This window comes from Pseudophryne corroboree, chromosome 2 (genome assembly GCF_028390025.1).
Source record: "Pseudophryne corroboree isolate aPseCor3 chromosome 2, aPseCor3.hap2, whole genome shotgun sequence".
Lineage (NCBI taxonomy): Eukaryota > Metazoa > Chordata > Amphibia > Anura > Myobatrachidae > Pseudophryne > Pseudophryne corroboree.
This window is the reverse complement of record NC_086445.1, coordinates 1,025,336,929-1,025,359,382: the sequence shown is the minus strand read 5'-3', so window position 1 is coordinate 1,025,359,382 and position 22,454 is coordinate 1,025,336,929. Positions and strand designations below refer to the sequence as shown.

The window sequence follows — 22,454 nt, the reverse complement described above, 5'->3', positions numbered from 1 at the left end:
CCGTGTATAAGAGGACGCTGTCTGCATGGGGGAGGATCTTACCTTGCTTGATCTGGTAAGCAAGTCCCTCCTCCTCGGCCGGCGCCATCTTCCCAGTGATATTCCGATGTTGTCACAGGTCGACTGCTGCGGAGGAGGGATCTGCTTCCCAGATCAAGGCAAGTATACTCAGATGGAGAGAGAGGAGAGGAAGTGGCTGACCTGGGCCCCCATTCCGCGCCCCTCCAGTGAGCCCGATCCCGGGTAATTAGTACCTGCACCCCCAGCGCTTGTGTATCTCAGTGTATATATTTATTGGTTATACATTAAAACATGTCACAGAATAGGGTGGGGCTTATGATTTAAGTACGTCTAAACGCTGGTAGTTTTTTTTTGCGTTCGGCAAAACACACCTGACACTGAGAACAGAGACCACCAGGGCCAGATTAACAATGGGCAGATAGGACTACAACTCCAGGCCCCCACATAAAAACAGGCCCATCGTCATAACAGAGTGATGCGGCTGCTAGTGTAGGGGGTGTATACACCCACGTGGTGCTGGCCACACCCACACATCACTGGTCATGCCTCCTCTGCTTCTCACAATAGGCACTTGATCATTTTCAGACACCAGGCCCATGTGATGCTTAACCCAGCCCTGGAAACTGTAAATTTTGGTAGGGGAGCTGGGCGCCTATGGAAGTCCGGGAGCCATATGAAGCCGTGGAGGGTCCCAAGTTGAAATTTTCCCCTATGACAGCTTTATAAAATATTTTTTTTTGGGGGGTCTTTACAGCTTACTTTTCCTACTCTAAATTTGAGCTCCTGAGGGTGATGTAGGCTGAGTGTAATAACTCAGTTTGTGTCATTGCGTGTGGGTGTGACAGTGGCATCATCCAGTCATTGCCCACCCATATAGGAATATGGGGTCTATTCATGAAACAGTGAAAAAGGTGTAGAAGTCAGCCAGTGGAGAATCAGCATTGAAGTAACATTTTTAATTTGCATACTATAAAATTGTACGGAGAAGCTGATTGGTTGCCATGGGCAACTTCTCCACAGGGTCACTTCTCCACACTTTTCACTGCTTCATGAATAGACCCCAACGGAATCTGAGAATGGTTTATAAAAATGAAAGAAAAAAAAAACACGGACTGGTACCTCAAATTAAACAGGCTAAAATGTTTAATTAGATTGTATTATTTTATTTTTTGCTTTACAGCATAATTACCTCATAGTGCATATTTAATTACATCAACTTCATTTTCAGTCAAAATAAAATTAGAGATGAGCGGGTTCGGTTTCTCTGAATCCGAACCCGCCAGAACTTCATGTTTTTTTTCACGGGTCCGAGCGACTCGGATCTTCCCGCCTTGCTCGGTTAACCCGAGCGCGCCCGAACGTCATCATGACGCTGTCGGATTCTCGCGAGGCTCGGATTCTATCGCAAGACTCGGATTCTATATAAGGAGCCGCGCGTCGCCGCCATTTTCACACGTGCATTGAGATTGATAGGGAGAGGACGTGGCTGGCGTCCTCTCCATTTAGATTATAAGAGACTGAGAGAGATTTACTGGAGCTGACTAGGAGGAGTACTGTTACTGTAGAAGTGTAGAGACTGAGTGGAGAGAGTTTACTAGTGAGGACAGTGCAGTTTACTTTATAATCCGTTCTCTGCCTGAAAAAAGCGATACACAGCACACAGTGACTCAGTCACATACCATATCTGTGTGCACTGCTCAGGCTCAGGCCAGTGTGCTGCATCATCTATTATCTATATATAATATTATATATATCTGTCTGACTGCTCAGCTCACACAGCTTATAATTGTGGGGGAGACTGGGGAGCACTACTGCAGTGCCAGTTATAGGTTATAGCAGGAGCCAGGAGTACATAATATATTATATAGTGAGTGACCACCAGACACACAGTGCAGTTTATTTAATATATCAGTTCTCTGCCTGAAAAAAGCGATACACACAGTGACTCAGTCAGTCACATACCATATCTGTGTGCACTGCTCAGGCTCAGGCCAGTGTGCTGCATCATCTATATATATTATATATCTGTCTGACTGCTCAGCTCACACAGCTTATAATTGTGGGGGAGACTGGGGAGCACTACTGCAGTGCCAGTTATAGGTTATAGCAGGAGCCAGGAGTACATAATATTATATTAAAATTAAACAGTGCACACTTTTGCTGCAGGAGTGCCACTGCCAGTGTGACTAGTGACCAGTGACCTGACCACCAGTATATATAATATTAGTAGTATACTATCTCTTTATCAACCAGTCTATATTAGCAGCAGACACAGTACAGTGCGGTAGTTCACGGCTGTGGCTACCTCTGTGTCGGCACTCGGCAGCCCGTCCATAATTGTATATACCACCTAACCGTGGTTTTTTTTTCTTTCTTTATACATACATACTAGTTACGAGTATACTATCTCTTTATCAACCAGTCTATATTAGCAGCAGACACAGTACAGTGCGGTAGTTCACGGCTGTGGCTACCTCTGTGTCGGCACTCGGCAGCCCGTCCATAATTGTATATACCACCTAACCGTGGTTTTTTTTTCTTTCTTTATACATACATACTAGTTACGAGTATACTATCTCTTTATCAACCAGTCTATATATTAGCAGCAGACACAGTACAGTGCGGTAGTTCACGGCTGTGGCTACCTCTGTGTCGGCACTCGGCAGCCCGTCCATAATTGTATATACCACCTAACCGTGGTTTTTTTTTCTTTCTTTATACATACATACTAGTTACGAGTATACTATCTCTTTATCAACCAGTCTATATATTAGCAGCAGACACAGTACAGTGCGGTAGTTCACGGCTGTGGCTACCTCTGTGTCGGCACTCGGCAGCCCGTCCATAATTGTATATACCACCTAACCGTGGTTTTTTTTTCTTTCTTTATACATACATACTAGTTACGAGTATACTATCTCTTTATCAACCAGTCTATATTAGCAGCAGACACAGTACAGTGCGGTAGTTCACGGCTGTGGCTACCTCTGTGTCGGCACTCGGCAGCCCGTCCATAATTGTATATACCACCTAACCGTGGTTTTTTTTTCTTTCTTTATACATACATACTAGTTACGAGTATACTATCTCTTTATCAACCAGTCTATATATTAGCAGCAGACACAGTACAGTGCGGTAGTTCACGGCTGTGGCTACCTCTGTGTCGGCACTCGGCAGCCCGTCCATAATTGTATATACCACCTAACCGTGGTTTTTTTTTCTTTCTTTATACATACATACTAGTTACGAGTATACTATCTCTTTATCAACCAGTCTATATTAGCAGCAGACACAGTACAGTGCGGTAGTTCACGGCTGTGGCTACCTCTGTGTCGGCACTCGGCAGCCCGTCCATAATTGTATATACCACCTAACCGTGGTTTTTTTTTCTTTCTTTATACATACATACTAGTTACGAGTATACTATCTCTTTATCAACCAGTCTATATATTAGCAGCAGACACAGTACAGTGCGGTAGTTCACGGCTGTGGCTACCTCTGTGTCGGCACTCGGCAGCCCGTCCATAATTGTATACTAGTATCCAATCCATCCATCTCCATTGTTTACCGGAGGTGCCTTTTAGTTGTGCCTATTAAAATATGGAGAACAAAAATGTTGAGGTTCCAAAATTAGGGAAAGATCAAGATCCACTTCCACCTCGTGCTGAAGCTGCTGCCACTAGTCATGGCCGAGACGATGAAATGCCAGCAACGTCGTCTGCCAAGGCCGATGCCCAATGTCATAGTACAGAGCATGTCAAATCCAAAACACCAAATATCAGTAAAAAAAGGACTCCAAAACCTAAAATAAAATTGTCGGAGGAGAAGCGTAAACTTGCCAATATGCCATTTACCACACGGAGTGGCAAGGAACGGCTGAGGCCCTGGCCTATGTTCATGGCTAGTGGTTCAGCTTCACATGAGGATGGAAGCACTCAGCCTCTCGCTAGAAAAATGAAAAGACTCAAGCTGGCAAAAGCAGCACAGCAAAGAACTGTGCATTCTTCGAAATCCCAAATCCACAAGGAGAGTCCAATTGTGTCGGTTGCGATGCCTGACCTTCCCAACACTGGACGTGAAGAGCATGCGCCTTCCACCATTTGCACGCCCCCTGCAAGTGCTGGAAGGAGCACCCGCAGTCCAGTTCCTGATAGTCAGATTGAAGATGTCAGTGTTGAAGTACACCAGGATGAGGAGGATATGGGTGTTGCTGGCGCTGGGGAGGAAATTGACCAGGAGGATTCTGATGGTGAGGTGGTTTGTTTAAGTCAGGCACCCGGGGAGACACCTGTTGTCCGTGGGAGGAATATGGCCGTTGACATGCCAGGTGAAAATACCAAAAAAATCAGCTCTTCGGTGTGGAGGTATTTCACCAGAAATGCGGACAACAGGTGTCAAGCCGTGTGTTCCCTTTGTCAAGCTGTAATAAGTAGGGGTAAGGACGTTAACCACCTCGGAACATCCTCCCTTATACGTCACCTGCAGCGCATTCATAATAAGTCAGTGACAAGTTCAAAAACTTTGGGTGACAGCGGAAGCAGTCCACTGACCAGTAAATCCCTTCCTCTTGTAACCAAGCTCACGCAAACCACCCCACCAACTCCCTCAGTGTCAATTTCCTCCTTCCCCAGGAATGCCAATAGTCCTGCAGGCCATGTCACTGGCAATTCTGACGAGTCCTCTCCTGCCTGGGATTCCTCCGATGCATCCTTGCGTGTAACGCCTACTGCTGCTGGCGCTGCTGTTGTTGCCGCTGGGAGTCGATGGTCATCCCAGAGGGGAAGTCGTAAGCCCACTTGTACTACTTCCAGTAAGCAATTGACTGTTCAACAGTCCTTTGCGAGGAAGATGAAATATCACAGCAGTCATCCTACTGCAAAGCGGATAACTGAGTCCTTGACAACTATGTTGGTGTTAGACGTGCGTCCGGTATCCGCCGTTAGTTCACAGGGAACTAGACAATTTATTGAGGCAGTGTGCCCCCGTTACCAAATACCATCTAGGTTCCACTTCTCTAGGCAGGCGATACCGAGAATGTACACGGACGTCAGAAAAAGACTCACCAGTGTCCTAAAAAATGCAGTTGTACCCAATGTCCACTTAACCACGGACATGTGGACAAGTGGAGCAGGGCAGGGTCAGGACTATATGACTGTGACAGCCCACTGGGTAGATGTATGGACTCCCGCCGCAAGAACAGCAGCGGCGGCACCAGTAGCAGCATCTCGCAAACGCCAACTCTTTCCTAGGCAGGCTACGCTTTGTATCACCGCTTTCCAGAATACGCACACAGCTGAAAACCTCTTACGGCAACTGAGGAAGATCATCGCGGAATGGCTTACCCCAATTGGACTCTCCTGTGGATTTGTGGCATCGGACAACGCCAGCAATATTGTGTGTGCATTAAATATGGGCAAATTCCAGCACGTCCCATGTTTTGCACATACCTTGAATTTGGTGGTGCAGAATTTTTTAAAAAACGACAGGGGCGTGCAAGAGATGCTGTCGGTGGCCAGAAAAATTGCGGGACACTTTCGGCGTACAGGCACCACGTACAGAAGACTGGAGCACCACCAAAAACTACTGAACCTGCCCTGCCATCATCTGAAGCAAGAAGTGGTAACGAGGTGGAATTCAACCCTCTATATGCTTCAGAGGTTGGAGGAGCAGCAAAAGGCCATTCAAGCCTATACAATTGAGCACGATATAGGAGGTGGAATGCACCTGTCTCAAGTGCAGTGGAGAATGATTTCAACGTTGTGCAAGGTTCTGATGCCCTTTGAACTTGCCACACGTGAAGTCAGTTCAGACACTGCCAGCCTGAGTCAGGTCATTCCCCTCATCAGGCTTTTGCAGAAGAAGCTGGAGGCATTGAAGAAGGAGCTAAAAGGGAGCGATTCCGCTAGGCATGTGGGACTTGTGGATGCAGCCCTTAATTCGCTTAACAAGGATTCACGGGTGGTCAATCTGTTGAAATCAGAGCACTACATTTTGGCCACCGTGCTCGATCCTAGATTTAAAGCCTACCTTGGATCTCTCTTTCCGGCAGACACAGGTCTGCTGGGGTTGAAAGACCTGCTGGTGACAAAATTGTCAAGTCAAGCGGAACGCGACCTGTCAACATCTCCTCCTTCACATTCTCCCGCAACTGGGGGTGCGAGGAAAAGGCTCAGAATTCCGAGCCCACCCGCTGGCGGTGATGCAGGGCAGTCTGGAGCGACTGCTGATGCTGACATCTGGTCCGGACTGAAGGACCTGACAACGATTACGGACATGTCGTCTACTGTCACTGCATATGATTCTCTCAACATTGATAGAATGGTGGAGGATTATATGAGTGACCGCATCCAAGTAGGCACGTCACACAGTCCGTACTTATACTGGCAGGAAAAAGAGGCAATTTGGAGGCCCTTGCACAAACTGGCTTTATTCTACCTAAGTTGCCCTCCCACAAGTGTGTACTCCGAAAGAGTGTTTAGTGCCGCCGCTCACCTTGTCAGCAATCGGCGTACGAGGTTACATCCAGAAAATGTGGAGAAGATGATGTTCATTAAAATGAATTATAATCAATTCCTCCGCGGAGACATTGACCAGCAGCAATTGCCTCCACAAAGTACACAGGGAGCTGAGATGGTGGATTCCAGTGGGGACGAATTGATAATCTGTGAGGAGGGGGATGTACACGGTGATATATCGGAGGGTGAAGATGAGGTGGACATCTTGCCTCTGTAGAGCCAGTTTGTGCAAGGAGAGATTAATTGCTTCTTTTTTGGGGGGGGTCCAAACCAACCCGTCATATCAGTCACAGTCGTGTGGCAGACCCTGTCACTGAAATGATGGGTTGGTTAAAGTGTGCATGTCCTGTTTTGTTTATACAACATAAGGGTGGGTGGGAGGGCCCAAGGACAATTCCATCTTGCACCTCTTTTTTCTTTTCTTTTTCTTTGCATCATGTGCTGATTGGGGAGGGTTTTTTGGAAGGGACATCCTGCGTGACACTGCAGTGCCACTCCTAGATGGGCCCGGTGTTTGTGTCGGCCACTAGGGTCGCTAATCTTACTCACACAGCTACCTCATTGCGCCTCTTTTTTTCTTTACGTCATGTGCTGTTTGGGGAGGGTTTTTTGGAAGGGACATCCTGCGTGACACTGCAGTGCCACTCCTAGATGGGCCCGGTGTTTGTGTCGGCCACTAGGGTCGCTAATCTTACTCACACAGCTACCTCATTGCGCCTCTTTTTTTCTTTGCGTCATGTGCTGTTTGGGGAGGGTTTTTTGGAAGGGCCATCCTGCGTGACACTGCAGTGCCACTCCTAGATGGGCCCGGTGTTTGTGTCGGCCACTAGGGTCGCTAATCTTACTCACACAGCTACCTCATTGCGCCTCTTTTTTTCTTTGCGTCATGTGCTGTTTGGGGAGGGTTTTTTGGAAGGGACATCCTGCGTGACACTGCAGTGCCACTCCTAGATGGGCCCGGTGTTTGTGTCGGCCACTAGGGTCGCTTATCTTACTCACACAGCGACCTCGGTGCAAATTTTAGGACTAAAAATAATATTGTGAGGTGTGAGGTATTCAGAATAGACTGAAAATGAGTGTAAATTATGGTTTTTGAGGTTAATAATACTTTGGGATCAAAATGACCCCCAAATTCTATGATTTAAGCTGTTTTTTAGTGTTTTTTGAAAAAAACACCCGAATCCAAAACACACCCGAATCCGACAAAAAAAAATTCGGTGAGGTTTTGCCAAAACGCGTTCGAACCCAAAACACGGCCGCGGAACCGAACCCAAAACCAAAACACAAAACCCGAAAAATTTCAGGCGCTCATCTCTAAATAAAATAAGTTCCCATTATATTTAACCATGTTTAGCAAAGGAATAATGGGCAAAAAACCTGCTCATAGCGGATATGAAATCATTAATTTCCAAATTGCAAACAGAGATTAGCGTGAAGCATAATACAGTAACGCTGACATCATCTGTACGTATATTGGCTGTTGCTGTGCGGACAGATATGGTTATTCCTGCGTTCTGGGAATACACAAGCTGTCATTTTCCAGAGCAATGGGGAGGAAAATCTCGCAGGGGCATAACACACGGTTGTGTGGTAGGATGAGATTGAAAGTAATCTATTTGCTAAACAGAATTCAGGATTTCAGATGGAAAGTGTACGCTGGTTGCTCAGTGTTGATTATATTTAAGTCATGTGTAAGTTACATAGGAGGGACTTGGGAAATTCTAAGCTGCCGACATCTGCTATGTAATACTTACATCTCAGAATACTAGTTATTCAATGGGATTATTTATTCATATGATGTGAGGAGGGGAATGGGAACAACAGGAAGCCACAGACTGAGAGTTATATAGTGGGATGAGCAGGGTCCCCAGCAGCACAGAGTATATCAGGAGATGAGTGATGTGTCAGTGAGGACAGGGCTGCATGTGACAGGGGCAGTGACATGATGTAAGGAGGAGAATGGAGGCAGCAGGAAGCCACAGACTGAGAGTTATATAGTGGGAGGAGCAGGGTCCCCAGCAGCACAGAGTATATCAGGAGATGAGTGATGTGTCAGTGAGGACAGGGCTGCATGTGACAGGGGAAGTGACATGATGTGAGGAGGGGAATGGAGGCAGCAGGAAGACACAGACTGAGAGTTATATAGTGGGAGGAGCAGGGTCCCCAGCAGCACAGAGTATATCAAGAGATGAGTGATGTGTCAGTAAGGACAGGACTGCATGTGACAGGGACAGTGACATGATGTGAGGAGGGGAATGGAGGCAGCAGGAAGCCACAGACTGAGAGTTATATAGTGGGAGGAGCAGGGTCCCCAGCAGCACAGAGTATATCAGGAGATGAGTGATGTGAGGACAGGGCTGCATGTGACAGGGACAGTGACATGATGTGAGGAGGGGAATGGAGACAGCAGGAAGACACAGACTGAGAGTTATATAGTGGGAGGAGCAGGGTTCTACAGCAGCACAGAGTACATCAGGAGATGAGTGATGTGTCAGTGAGGACAGGGCTGCATGTGACAGGGGCAGTGACATGATGTGAGGAGGGGAATGGAGGCAGCAGGAAACCACAGACTGAGAGTTATATAGTGGGAGGAGCAGGGTCCCCAGCAGCACAGAGTATATCAGGAAATGAGTGATGTGTCAGTGAGGACAGGGCTGCATGTGACAGGGGCAATGACATGATGTGAGGAGGGGAATGGAGCAGCAGGAAGCGAGAGTTCTATCAGTTATCCCCAGCAGCACAGAGTATATCAGGAGATGAGTTATAAGAATCTTGAGCTAGAATAGATTACAAACGTCATTGCACAATGGTTGATGGTTGGAATGGAGGGCCCTGCACTGCCACTACTTCTCCATAAGTGGCACTGAATTTTCTTTTTAAATCTTACTTACCTTCTTTATGAAAATGTTTCTTGCTGTGGTGGACATACCTGTAGTCCCTGTAACTTTGATTGGACTTTATAGAATTGTCCTGATTAAATAATTAAAAGGACCACGAAAACCCAAATGGAAAGTTGCAGATAAAATACACAGATCACTGTAATTGCAAATAAATGAAGTTCTATTTAATACAGTAAAGCTATGGTTGCAACTAGGGGTTGGGTACGCAATCCCGACGGTCGGTATCCCAGTGGTCAAAATACTGACGCCGGAATTCCGACCGTCCCTACGCTCGCCACGCTGTGGGCTTGCATACCTCCCAACATTACTAACCTGTAAAGAGGGGCGTGACCTACGAGAAAGGGGGCGTGGCTCGCGATCGCGGGACGAAGCCACGCCCCCATTTTTGTCACTGAGGGGGCATGCCTAGCGCTCACGGTACCTAGGTCAGCATTGCTGCTGCAGTGTCACCTGGAGCATCCTTCGGCAGTGCCATACCTCCCGGTGCTGGCACCACGTCATGACATCATGTGCCCAGGGTGGCAGGACTGGATAGGGCGCACTGCTACCCTGTTATAGTGCTGATTACAGCGTTACCTCACCACTCCGTTAGAGACAGGATGTAGTTATGTGACCGCCGGTCACATTACCACCCCCTACATCCTGCAGGGTGCACAATCCCGACGGTTGGCATGCCGATCAACAGGGACTATTCCCACGACACCCATAAAGTAGGAATAGAACCCGTGGTGACCGCAGGTCTCCACCGATCCTGCAGCGTGGCAAGTGCAGCGAGCCCTCAAGGGGCTTGTTGCACTCGCCCCCACCGGCTGGGAGGTGGAGAGGGGGGGGGGGGGAATGTGTCTCTGACCGCCGGTCACGCAATACACACCCTTAGAGACAGCTGAAGCCACTCAAACATCTTTAGAATAGCGTCTAGTGGGATCTAATTCATTCAGTTCACAAAATGTTATTTTCAAAACGTTCTATTGTATGAATCCACCAATCCACACTGAGCAAGTCTGCAAAGCTGTCAGTCCTTCTGTGACTAGCCAATCACATCCCTTCTCACCTTCTGACAGAGGCATGAGATAAAACAAGATGGACGTGTGTAGTCGCTATAAATACTCCACTTATTTTTATTTCACATATTCAGGACAATAATAATACAGGTTGAGTCTCCCTTATCTAAAATGCTTGGGACCAGAAGTATTTTGGATATCGGATTTTTCCGTATTTTGGAATAATTGCATACCATAATAAGATATCATGGTGATGGGACCTAAGTCTAAGCACAGAATACATTTATGTTTCATATACACCTTATACACACAGCCTGAAGGTCAGTTGATACGGGTTCACTACGATATGCCGGCAGTCGGGCTCCCGGCGACCAGCATACCGGCACCGGGAGCCCGACCGACGGCTTACCGACAGTGTGGCGAGCGCAAATGAGCCCCTTGCGCGCTCGCTGCGCTCGCCACGCTACGGGCACGGTGGCGCGTTACGTGCGCCACACTATTTTTTTCTTCCTCCAGGGGGGTCGTGGACCCCCACGAGGGAGAATAAGTGTCAGTATGCCGGCTGTCGGGATCCCGGCACCGGTATACTGTGCGCCGGGATCCCGTCAGTCGGCATACAGAAGACCACCCAGTTGATACAATATTTTTAATAACTTTGTGTATTAAACAAAGTTTGTGTACATTGAGCCATCAGAAAACAAAGGTTTCACTATCTCACTCTCACTTAAAAATTCCGTATTTTTCGGAATATTCCGTATTTCGGAAAATATTTGGATATGGGATACTCAACCTGTAATAATACACAGCTTTTGATATACTGTACACTGTCAGTTAGTGTCATTGCAAGCTCTGTAAACCACAATGTCCTCTTTGCTAGAATAGAAATTCCTGATAAAACAAATACTGATTTGGCTATTTACTAAGTACATTCTCATATATAGGACGTGGTTGATCTCACCACTGTGCAGTTGTGTTGTAGGTCGGTGCGCCATCCTCTGCTGTGTACACTGTAAACACGTTATGCTCTACATAAAGTTCCTATAGATTATTTATGACCCGGGTGTCCAGTGATAAAACAATACAGCTGCAATCCCCAATGCTTGCCAGCAAATCGCTGTTTTCCTCATTCACTAACATTAACTTAGAACACGCTGTTATTATCCTTCCTGAAGTTTCTGGATTAATCATTTATTATTCATTTAACTCTTATAATATTAGATACGGTTTATTGAATTAATGACCAGTGTTTATTATGGTGTGGTAGCTCTGATCTTCTGTGCGAATCCTCTATGGTTTGCTGTGTAAATTCACCACGGCCCCTCGTCCTGCCGACACCTATCTGCGTTGCTGTTTATCCCTGAGGCTCGGGATAAGGTTGCGGTCTTATAAATGCAGCCGGCTCTTCATGTGTTAAAAACATTATTGTCTCCTGTAGATTGGAAATACTTATCTTCATAGGAATGGCACAAGTGCCCTTGACCCTAGTATCTCAAGGACACGGCGCTGTAAATTTATTACAAGGCCGTATTTATTAATAGGACATTTCCTAATTTCAGTGTTTCGCTCTAAAAATGTCGCAGCTCCCCCCAAGGACTTAGGAATCATTCAGGATTAAGGGGACTATTTATCAAGGGTTTTTTTTTTTTTTTTAAACTATAATGATGTAGAAACTGCACTGTTATGAATTGTTGCTATGTACTAATAGCCTAATGCAGAAGATTTGACAGAGATTTCCTGCGGAAGGCTAATAACCGCTGCAGATTGCGCAGTCCCCATTGTTACCAGTGGTGACTGCGATCTGACTCTGGGTACCAAACTCCGAAAAAGTAACGTTTTGCCCCTTCAGTTTACACCACCTTCATCTGGTGTAAACCACTATAAGCCTATGGAGGCTTACTTGCAGAAGAGGGATCTTCTGATCCCCCTCACATAGCCCGCGTCTGGCTCCGCAGTATGAAAATGTTCACACATGCAGTCTCAGATTCCCCGGAGGAGTCTTTCTCAAATGTACAAGGCTCCTCCAACATCCTGGTGACTTAACTCTCAGGGACAGCGGTTACTGCTATAACTGTCCCTGTGAGTTAAGTTTAGTAGATAGCGGGGATATTCTCTACTATGACACGATTCAGAACGAATCGTGTCATCGCACCCCCCTACCACCAGACCAGTTGCCGACTGCTTTGGGGTGCGGGCAGTGGAGGCTAGCTCCAGGAGACTTGCCCACTTTTTTCAGGCGTCCAGGCCACTGCCACCCAATTTTCAGGAGCCTCCTGGCCATCCTGGGAGACTAGGTGAGTAAGATACATCCTGCATGGCTGCTTATCGCGGTGATATTGGCTGTCATAGCGCTGCAATGTATGAATAATTCAGTCTCCGGAGGGTCTTGTGGCATTCTGTGTCCCGTTGCGTCACATTAGAGTACTTTGGTGATTTAATGCATTCTGCTGGCCACGTCAGAGAAATATTTGTATTTTCATTAAATAAGGAAATGTGTTTAGCTCAGCTGTTCATACATTAAATAGGGCTATTGTCCTGACAGCCGTAAAATAAATGTTATATTCTGGGGGTGGAGAGGTGAGTATCGTTAGACATAAGATAACATTTATTATATGTATATGTATGACTATTATTATGTATAAAAATGTATTTTATATCAATGGAGTCGAGCGTTCAATTCTGAGCCATCCTTCCCGCTGAGTACGTGTGCACCAGCTACGCGGCTCGTGTGTAAAGTATCAGCCAACCAGCTCCTAACTACCATATCTCTGTACACTTTGGGGGACATTTACTAAGCAGTGATAAGAGTGGAGAAGTGAGCCAGTGGAGAAGTGCCCATGGCAACCAATCAGCACTGAAGTAACATCTATAATTTGCATAAAATTATACAGAGCTGCTGATTGGTTGACGGGGCAACTTCTCCACTCTTATCGCTGCTTAGTAAATGTCCCCCTTTATCTCTCTCCAAGGCGCTTAGTACATAGACCCCAAAGTACCAACCAATCAGCTCACAACTGTCAGTTTTCAAACACTGCCTGTAACATGGCAGTTAGGAGCTGATTGGCTGGCGTGGGCAACTTCCCCTCTGTTTGGCTCTTTGCAGATTAAGGATTTGAGGCAGTGATAGGCAATGTGTTAGATCTCAGGGGCCTCATTCCTGAGCCCGCTAGCAGTGAAAAGCGGCGCAATAATAAATTATTTCAACGTTACACCAGGCGGGATGCAGTTAAAATATCGGCTGTGGGGATCCCGCCGTTCAGGAGACCGACGCCGGAATCCCGACAGCCGGTTAAATACCGCTGGACAGAATCCCGACCACCATCGGTTATTCCCACTCGGTTGTTATAACCGGTGACAAGCAAAACGAGACGACTGAGCCCGAAGTGTGGTGACGGGACTCTGTGCCAGGATGCTGCTGCCGGTAAAACATACCGATTCCCGCCAGGCTTCACGTCGGTGGCCACACTGTGGTTTTATTGCAGCTTTGTACCTATATACCCATAGGCGTGCGCAGCACATTTTATTAGGGGGTGCACTGTTGGAGGGGTGTGTCTAGCACCGCCTTTTGGGCGTATCTAGCATCATCTATTGACGGTCAACGCAATAAAAAATATCCACCCTTGTACCAATCCTAATAATGCAGATGCATTGTCAGATGTTGTGATGGGCACCAAACAAACACCCCTGATGGCACTCACTGCAATTACACTGCTCCTCCTGGTCTGGCTCCCCCTCTCTTTCCCCTGCAAGCTGACACTGACAGTTGTACACTATTACTTCTGCTGCTGGAAAAACGCGTGACATGTCAATGCTGCTGCCGACCACCTGCCAGTATTGAACGCTGGCTGCATGCTGCTCATCAGTGGCTGGTGTTGGTATAGAATAGAAGGAGAGAGGTGGGCGTGTGACGGATGGGCGTGCTAGCAGCATGACGTCATCACGTCACATCACGCTGTTTTTGTACACCATACCCTCCAGCTGTACCTTTTTGTCAGGTACAGTTACCTTTTTTTTAAGGTCTATACCGATTTTTGGCTCTCCAAACTTCCATTGAAAGTATAGGGAAAGGGGCGTGGCCACACCCCCTTTTCTAATTTGTACAAATTTTTATGTGTATGTAAAATGTTGGAGGGTATGGTACATGGAGGTGGAGGAGGGAAATTGAAAGCCGGTGGCAGTTGCACCCTTGATTAATACAGGCGTCCGGTCAGTAATGCAGTCCTGACAGGGTGCAGCGCAGAGGGGACAGTAATCAGCCTGCTCGGCGATCGCTGCATCAGGCATGTGAGATCGGGGTGCCAGACATTAGGGGGTGCCTGTGCGCACCAGGCACCCCCCCTGCGCACACCTATGTAGATACCCATGCTATACCTATCTGACGACTGCTTAGGACAAGTTGTATGGGTTCTGCCACATAGAGGCCTACGAGAGCGGTCGCGCCTGAGGAATACAGAGGACGCAGGGATAGTAATATTTATTAACGAAGCCCATTTGGAAACATGATCATTATATGCAGCAGTGTCCACAATGTATTAAACTAATGTTGCGATCCTTCCCCTCTGTAGATTATAACAAAGAATAATGTTCTTGTCTAATATTGTCCTCTTTATTTTCAACGTTCCCTCGGAATAAAGAACCTCAGACAGGACCCCCGTGGGGCTGCGTATTTATTCTGATAATGTCGGATAGTTTGCCCGTATATATTTATAAAATAAAAAGAAATGGCAGGGAGCAGATCCAGAAGACCGTTCTTTATATCTCGGTGGCGCAGAGAGGCTGAGCACGAAGATTTTTATTGCAATGTACAACTATCTGGGGAGGGAGAGGAGTGTGGAATAATAAAAAAAAGAAAGTGACAAGTAAAAAATAATAATAACGTTTTTCTCCTCTCAAACCCCCTTGGTGAGACAGGTTGAGAAATGGTCTGCTCTGCAGACAGCGCATTAGAGCCGAGTGGCGGATAACAGTATCACCCTGAAAATGCCGCTTTAACCCCTTCCCCGCTGCAGAATGCCGACCCAGAGAGCTACTGATTAATCCAGCGTATGGTCTGATCTGCAATATGACAATTAATCCTTTTTTTTTTATTCTTTATTGTATTTACAGCAGCCAGTAAAAAAGGGGAAAGGAAACGAAGCCCTCTACCAGGTAACACCCCCAAATCTGTCTATTTGATCTTGCAGGCTGCGGACCCCTGAAATTTATTCATCTGCATGTATCTCCAACCTGAGCTATTTCACGGCGCAAAACTGTTCTGCTTTTTACACGGTCTGTGTTAAGATCGCTCAGCACACATCTCCAGGCTTGTACCGGCCCACAGGGGTACAGGGGAAACCACCGGTAGGCCCCACTTCCTGGGGGCCCACCTCCTGCTCTAAGGATCAGGTTCTAGACTGTGCACTTGAATTATACATATGTTACCTTATACTGGACTATGGTGTATTTTCTACAGTGCATTGCTGTTATTAATCTGGTACATTATCATGCATGCAGCAGATGAATTTACTGTATATATTTATGAAGGGGCCCAGACATTGCACTCTCTAATGGTTAGTGAAACCAATGAGGTGGCAGGCCACACCCCCTCTGTGGACTGGCCACACCCCTAAACATGGGCTCCTACCACTGCATTCCCCCGGTGGGCCCTACATGTCCCAGTCCGACACTGCACATCTCTCCCGTCAGTACTGGCCTTTACTCTCCGAGAGCGGCGACCTGGCCTGAGTTAAATGAATTGGTGGCAAAAGCGTTTTTTTTTTTTTGTTTTTTTTAAAGCACCCGATTATTTATTAATGGCGTCCGAGTTATGGCTATTGGAAAATATCTAGTAAAAAGATCAGGTCTGCAGCTAAACAAAAGGCGAGGTTGTCTTTTCTAATGACTGCGCTTATCTGTTCCATCTGCTTGTGTACTCGCCGAGCAGGTTCTGCCCGCTCATACTGAGATTGGTCCAGGCTACGTTGTTTAATAGGAGAGAAAGCAAACACATTCCAGTTCATGTAAATGACAGTTTCCCAACCTTCTCAAATAACCCGAGGCCACATTTTTAAGCATTTGTTTTGGAGAGAGAGAGAGAGATGGAGGGAGAGGGAGGGATTGTTAAAATGTACAATTGCTCGCTCGCCCCCTGCCCTTAATAATGTACCAATGGCATCCTTCGGAGCTCTGCCGGCTGTAACCCATATACCTACACCAGTAGCGGATCTTGCCACGGGCAAGCAGGACTTTTGCCCGGGGCACCGCCTTCCGGAGGGCGCAGGGCGCTGCACCAGGGCAAGATCCGCTGCTGCTGTGCCCCCCGCGAAGGGAAACTAGACGCGTACGCGTCTAGTTTCCCTTCGTGGAGAGGTCCTTTGCTGTGCGCGATGACGTCATCGCGCACCGCACATCATTTCAGTCTGTACAGGGGGTGTAAATGACCACGCACCCTAAAAGAAGCCACGCCCCCTAATGCCGCCCAGGGCGCACAGAGCCCCAGAACCAGCCCTGACCTACACACAGTCTACTGTAGGTCTCTCTGGAAGACTGACATTAGTGGTAACTTCCTGAGACTGTACATCTGGATCTAGGGCAAAACCCGACATAAAAACTAGCAATTTATGTATCGGAGAGATATACAGAAGACATAATGTCACACCGGCTGTCCACAGGCTAGCTGGCTCAGCATTGCTCCTGTTTAATGCCGTCATCCTTTCCCCGGGTTTACTTTCTCTTTTTATAACTTCCGTGTGCAACGTGCGGGAAGCGATGGCGGATAATACTTACCATGCAGATAATAGCCCTGATTCTGAGGTAGGAGTGATCCAGACAAGGGGGAATTTGCTCACGGAACAAACCATGCTGCAATGCAAGGGGTGCAGGTACATTTCATGTTTTGCATGCAGGGTAAATACTGGCTGCTTTTGCATGCAATGAAGCAGCTTTGCGTTTACCCTGAAGTTATGAGCTAGGACACGCCCCTTCCTAAATCTAAGGTGTCTATCATTAAATATTTGCGGACTATTCCCCAAAACGACGTTTTCAGTAGATACCCTCAAATATTAAGTATCCCGTAGGTGTAATATGGAGGGATCGTAGCAGAGTCCCTCCATTCTGTCTGTGCCAACCTCACGTGGGCTTTGCATTTTACGTGTGGTTTTCCAGATACTAATTTAGCGTCCAGTAGCTTGGATTCACTCCTTGCTCTATACCGGCCGAGGTGAGTGTAGTAGGGGCAGTAGAGGAAGAATAGCCACAATGTCATTGACAGTGCATTGGGGAGGTATGTTTCTGGGTCAGAAGGTAGGTGATTACCAAGCCTCTGCAGGACCCAGCGTGACTGCACCTAAGGCAAGGTTCTCACCTCTGCGGAAGTACAGCCCTGTACACTTTGGGGGTAATTCAGAGTTGTTCGTAGATGTGGATCAGTTACTCTGACATGCGGGGTAACACCCAGCACAGGGCTAGTCTGCCCCGCATGTCAGTCCCTGCCCCCCCTGCCCCCCCCCCCCCCCACACACACACACACACACACACACGTACAGATACAAAAGCATCGCACAGCGGCAATGCTTTTGTACCTGACAAATAGCTCCCTGCCAGCACAGCTCCTGCACACTGACAGGGAGCTACTGGTCGTGTCCCAGGTCGCTGCGGCTGCGTGTGACGTCACGAGGCCGCCGCGCCCCCCGAACGGTCCGGACACACCTCCATTGTCCGGACCATGCCCCGCCAACGCCGTTCTAACACCATTGGCACGCCCCCTCCCGCCTCTGCTTGTCAATCAGGCTGAGGCGATCGCACCAGTGAGACGCTGATAGCATCTCACTGGCTACACATGCGCAGTGCACCCGCCGCGCGTGCGCTCCGCGCATAGTAATTCAGACTGCGATCGCTGCCTTTTGTACCTTGCCAGCCAACCAGAACGGGCTGCATTGAGTAGCGCCCCCTCCTGCCCATTGTATCATAAAGATTCACAGCTGTAAGGTATTGCCCTAACAATTGGCTTTCAATTACTCTCTACCTGTTAATCATTACAAAAGGCTGGCTTTTCCAGATTAAAGACCCCCCACCTAATTCTAAAACCAGATTTATCAAGCCTTGGAGAGTTGATAAATGGCATGGTGATAAAGTCCCAGCCAATCAGCTCCTAACTGCCATGATTGGTTGGGACTTTATCACCGTGCCATTTATCACTCTCCAAGGCTTGATAAATCTGGACCTAAATTATAGATATAGACAGGAAAAGGCTGCAAAATAATTTCCAGGTGCTGGGATATGGCAGTGAGCACTGCATTATATAATACATGGGTTCTGGGCACATGTTTGGACAATAGCCACAAGTCAGGAGCAATTTGGCTCTCTCTTCCCATAAAACCTAACCTTTAATGTTTCACTATTTGGCTTTGTGGGTTAATGCTGTTGGTTCTAAACTACATATTACAATATAAATATATTCTGCTATTGGTTTGGGGTCTATTTATGAAGCCTTGGAGAGAGATAAAGTACCAATCAATCAGCTCCTAACTGTCATTTTTCAAACACAGCCTGTGACATCACAGTTAGGAGCTGATTGGCTGCTACTTTATGTCCATCCACTTTATCTCTCTCCAATGCTTAGTAAATATACCCCTTAGTCCTATGTTCTCCTGATCATCCCCCATCGCCAACCCATCCTTAGTGTTTGACCCTCAAATATTACAGCATTATTTCAGGCCTATCTAGTAACATTTTGTTCATTAGTATTATATATTCTTTTGTCAACAGGGCTTAAGCGGAGCCCAGAGAGATACATACAACGTGCTGCAGATGCAGCCACTGCACTGACGGCGCGGTGCACTGCGTGGAAGACGTGCTGGATACGGGTGGGATTCACGAGGCCACATCTCTAACCAGGAGGACACTCTCTGAACCATAGATCAGCCATTTACCTGCTTCTTTCTTTACGTCATTTAACAGACTGAGCAACGGGCAACGTTCAGCAACGCAACAGGCACGTGTGGAGGAAAGACTGGTTCTCCGCGGCAGATGCCTGAATAGTCTTATCTAGGTGGCTGCCACTTTGCCACCAGCATTAGATGAATCCAGGAAATGAAAATGTATTTAATCCATGAGCGTTCTGTAGCGAGAGACAATGACTTCTGTGCTTCATTTTATTTCAACTTAATAATTCATACAGTATGCTTATTGTGTTGTTGTGAGTGTTAAGGTGCCTATACACTAGTGCCATTTGGGCCCTTTTCATCCGATTTTGACGCATTGGTCCGAGAAATCAGGTGAAAAGTGGCAAATCCCATGTGAATCAGATCCGATGCACGGCCCCCTGCTCATCTGATCGGAGCCTGCAGATCGCAAGGGCTGCACTACAGATTTCTCGGATCCGGCAGCCTTGGCTGGAATCGCATACAGTATGCAATCCTGCTGAGCAGTTCAAGGGAGAGGTATGCGACTTCTTCCCTCAGAGAGGTCGCAGTAGTGTACGGGGACCTTTGCACTCCTCCTCTATGGAACATTAGTTGTCAGTTTGTGCATGTCAGCTCAGGGGGGGTAATTCCAAGTTGATCGCAGCAGGAATTTTGTTAGCAGTTGGTCAAAACCATGTGCACTGCAGGGGAGGCAGATGTAACATGTGCAGAGAGAGTTAGATTTGGGTGTGGTGTGTTCAATCTGCAATCTAATTTGCAGTGTAAAAATAAAGCGGCCAGTATTTACCCTGCACAGAAACAAAATAACCCACTCAAATCTAACTCTCTCTGCACATGTTATATCTGCCCCCACTGCAGTGCACATGGGGGGTCATTCCGAGTTGTTCGCTCGCAAGCTGCTTTTAGCAGCATTGCACACGCTAAGCCGCCGCCTACTGGGAGTGAATCTTAGCTTCTTAAAATTGCGAACGAAAGATTTGCAATATTGCGATAAGACATCTCTGTGCAGTTTCTGAGTAGCTCGAGACTTACTCTGCCAGTGCGATCAGTTCAGTGCTTGTCGTTCCTGGTTTGACGTCACAAACACACCCAGCATTCGCCCAGACACTCCTCCGTTTCTCCAGCCACTCCCGCGTTTTTCCCAGAAACGGTAGCGTTTTTTCCCACACGCCCATAAAACGGCCTGTTTCCGCCCAGAAACACCCACTTCCTGTCAATCACATTACGATCACCAGAACGATGAAAACACCGTGAGTAATATTCGTAACTGCATAGCAAATTTACTTGGCGCAGTCGCAGTGCGAACATTGCGCATGCGCATTAAGCGGAAAATCGCTGCGATGCGAAGAAATTTACCGAGCGAACAACTCGGAATGACCCCCATGGTTTTGCCCAACTGCAAACAAAATTCCAGCTGCGATCACCTTGGAATAACCCCCAGGGAGGGGGGGGGGGGGGGGAATGTATCAAACCGAGAGAGAGAGGTAAGTGGAGACGTTACCTATAGTAACCAATAACCTTCTGTCATTTTATAGACTGTCAGATAAATGATAGCTAGAAGGTTATTGGTTGCTATGGGCAACTTCTCTTGATGTTTGGGAGTGTCCACCTACTTTCATTCGTGGTCTTGTACATACTGTCTTACGACATTTACTAAACTGTATTCACTGTATCCAGGGGCGAAGAATACAAGCACACACAATATATATATACATACACACATATACCTACATACTACATATGCCATATGTCACAAAGATGAGGCATTACAGGCTGTGTCTCCCATATTGCTTGGGATCCAGAAGTATTTTAAATATCAGATTTTTCCGTAGTTTGGGATATTTGCATAGTATAATGAGATATCTTGGGCATGGGACACAACTCTGAACACAAAATGCATTTATGTTTCATACACACCTTATATCCTAAAGGTCATTTTATACAGTATTTATAATCATTTTGTGCATGAGACAAAGTTTGTGTACATTGAGCCATCAGAAAGCGAAGGGGTCACTGTCTCAGTTCTTTTATATGGAAAACTCAACATGTAATTTAGATTTCATGAGGACGTGTACAAGACAATCATTTACATAGCTGACTTTCTAAATCTTATATATATATATATATATATATATATATATATATATATATATATATATATTGTGGCATTCAGTATGCAGCCTGCTGGGATCCCAGTGCTCAGTATACCAACACCAAAATCCCAACACCTGGCATACCAACAACTATTCTCCCTCTTGGGGGTCCATAACCCCCCTGGAGGGAGAATAAATAGCGCTTACCCAGATGCCGATAGATATATATATATATATAGAGATATATATATATATATAGAGATATATATATATATATATGTATATATTTACATATATAAAAATGGTTATTGAGTTTTAGTTTTGCTAGTCCGCGCACTTGGCAGACCAATTGAGGCTGGAAGTGGCAAAGTCAGCCAAGACACTTCCATCCCCCCCAAGGTGCACCACTGGAGCCGGCGTGAAGACTGCCGGCTCCAGTATACAGCCTGTGTGATCGGCTACTGCACGTTCAGGAAGATGAACCACAGACATGTGCGCCAGTGTAAGTAATGCTTGTGACTGTCTAATGATCAGATCTTAGTCATATACTCTACATTGTAATATAGATATCAGAGCTCCGCAATCATTTCACACACGTGTTTGGATGGTGAACTGTTCTCTATGTGACATCATGATGCAATAACGTAATTAAAGATTTTTTTCCATGCATAAACTGGAATATAAGGCTTTGTGCTCGGTGTTTAGGGGGAGAATCATTTAGGCGTGGGATTTAACAAGCGCTGAAACGCATAGATTCCAGCACTTTCTGTAGAATTTATGGGTTTAGCGCGCAGGGAAAATGCAGATTAATCGATGCACTCCAAGCTTTCTCCCACGCCTAATTAATTTCCTCCCGAATTATCTGGGCTTGATTGTGAGGTGGGAATAAAAAACAAAAAAGTATCAGAGCACCTGGACAAATCATGTTGCAATGCAGGGATGCAAATAAACTTTTTGAATGCCCACCTTCAATACTCTTTCTGGAAGTCCTCCACTAACATTTGGGCGTATGTAAGTAATGTTT

General features: G+C 46.6%; 1 protein-coding gene across 1 annotated transcript in view; it reads left to right on the top strand.

The window, feature by feature from the left end:
* CD247 (CD247 molecule) overlaps positions 1–19,987 on the top strand; it is a 338,940-nt gene extending 318,953 nt beyond the window's left edge. Inside the window, exons 7-8 of the mRNA XM_063956746.1 lie at positions 15,541–15,582; positions 19,180–19,987. Of these exons, the coding sequence (XP_063812816.1) occupies positions 15,541–15,582; positions 19,180–19,239 (102 nt within the window). The 3' untranslated portion in view covers positions 19,240–19,987. The remainder of the gene's footprint in view (positions 1–15,540; positions 15,583–19,179) is intronic.
* Positions 19,988–22,454: the final 2,467 nt, after the last annotated feature.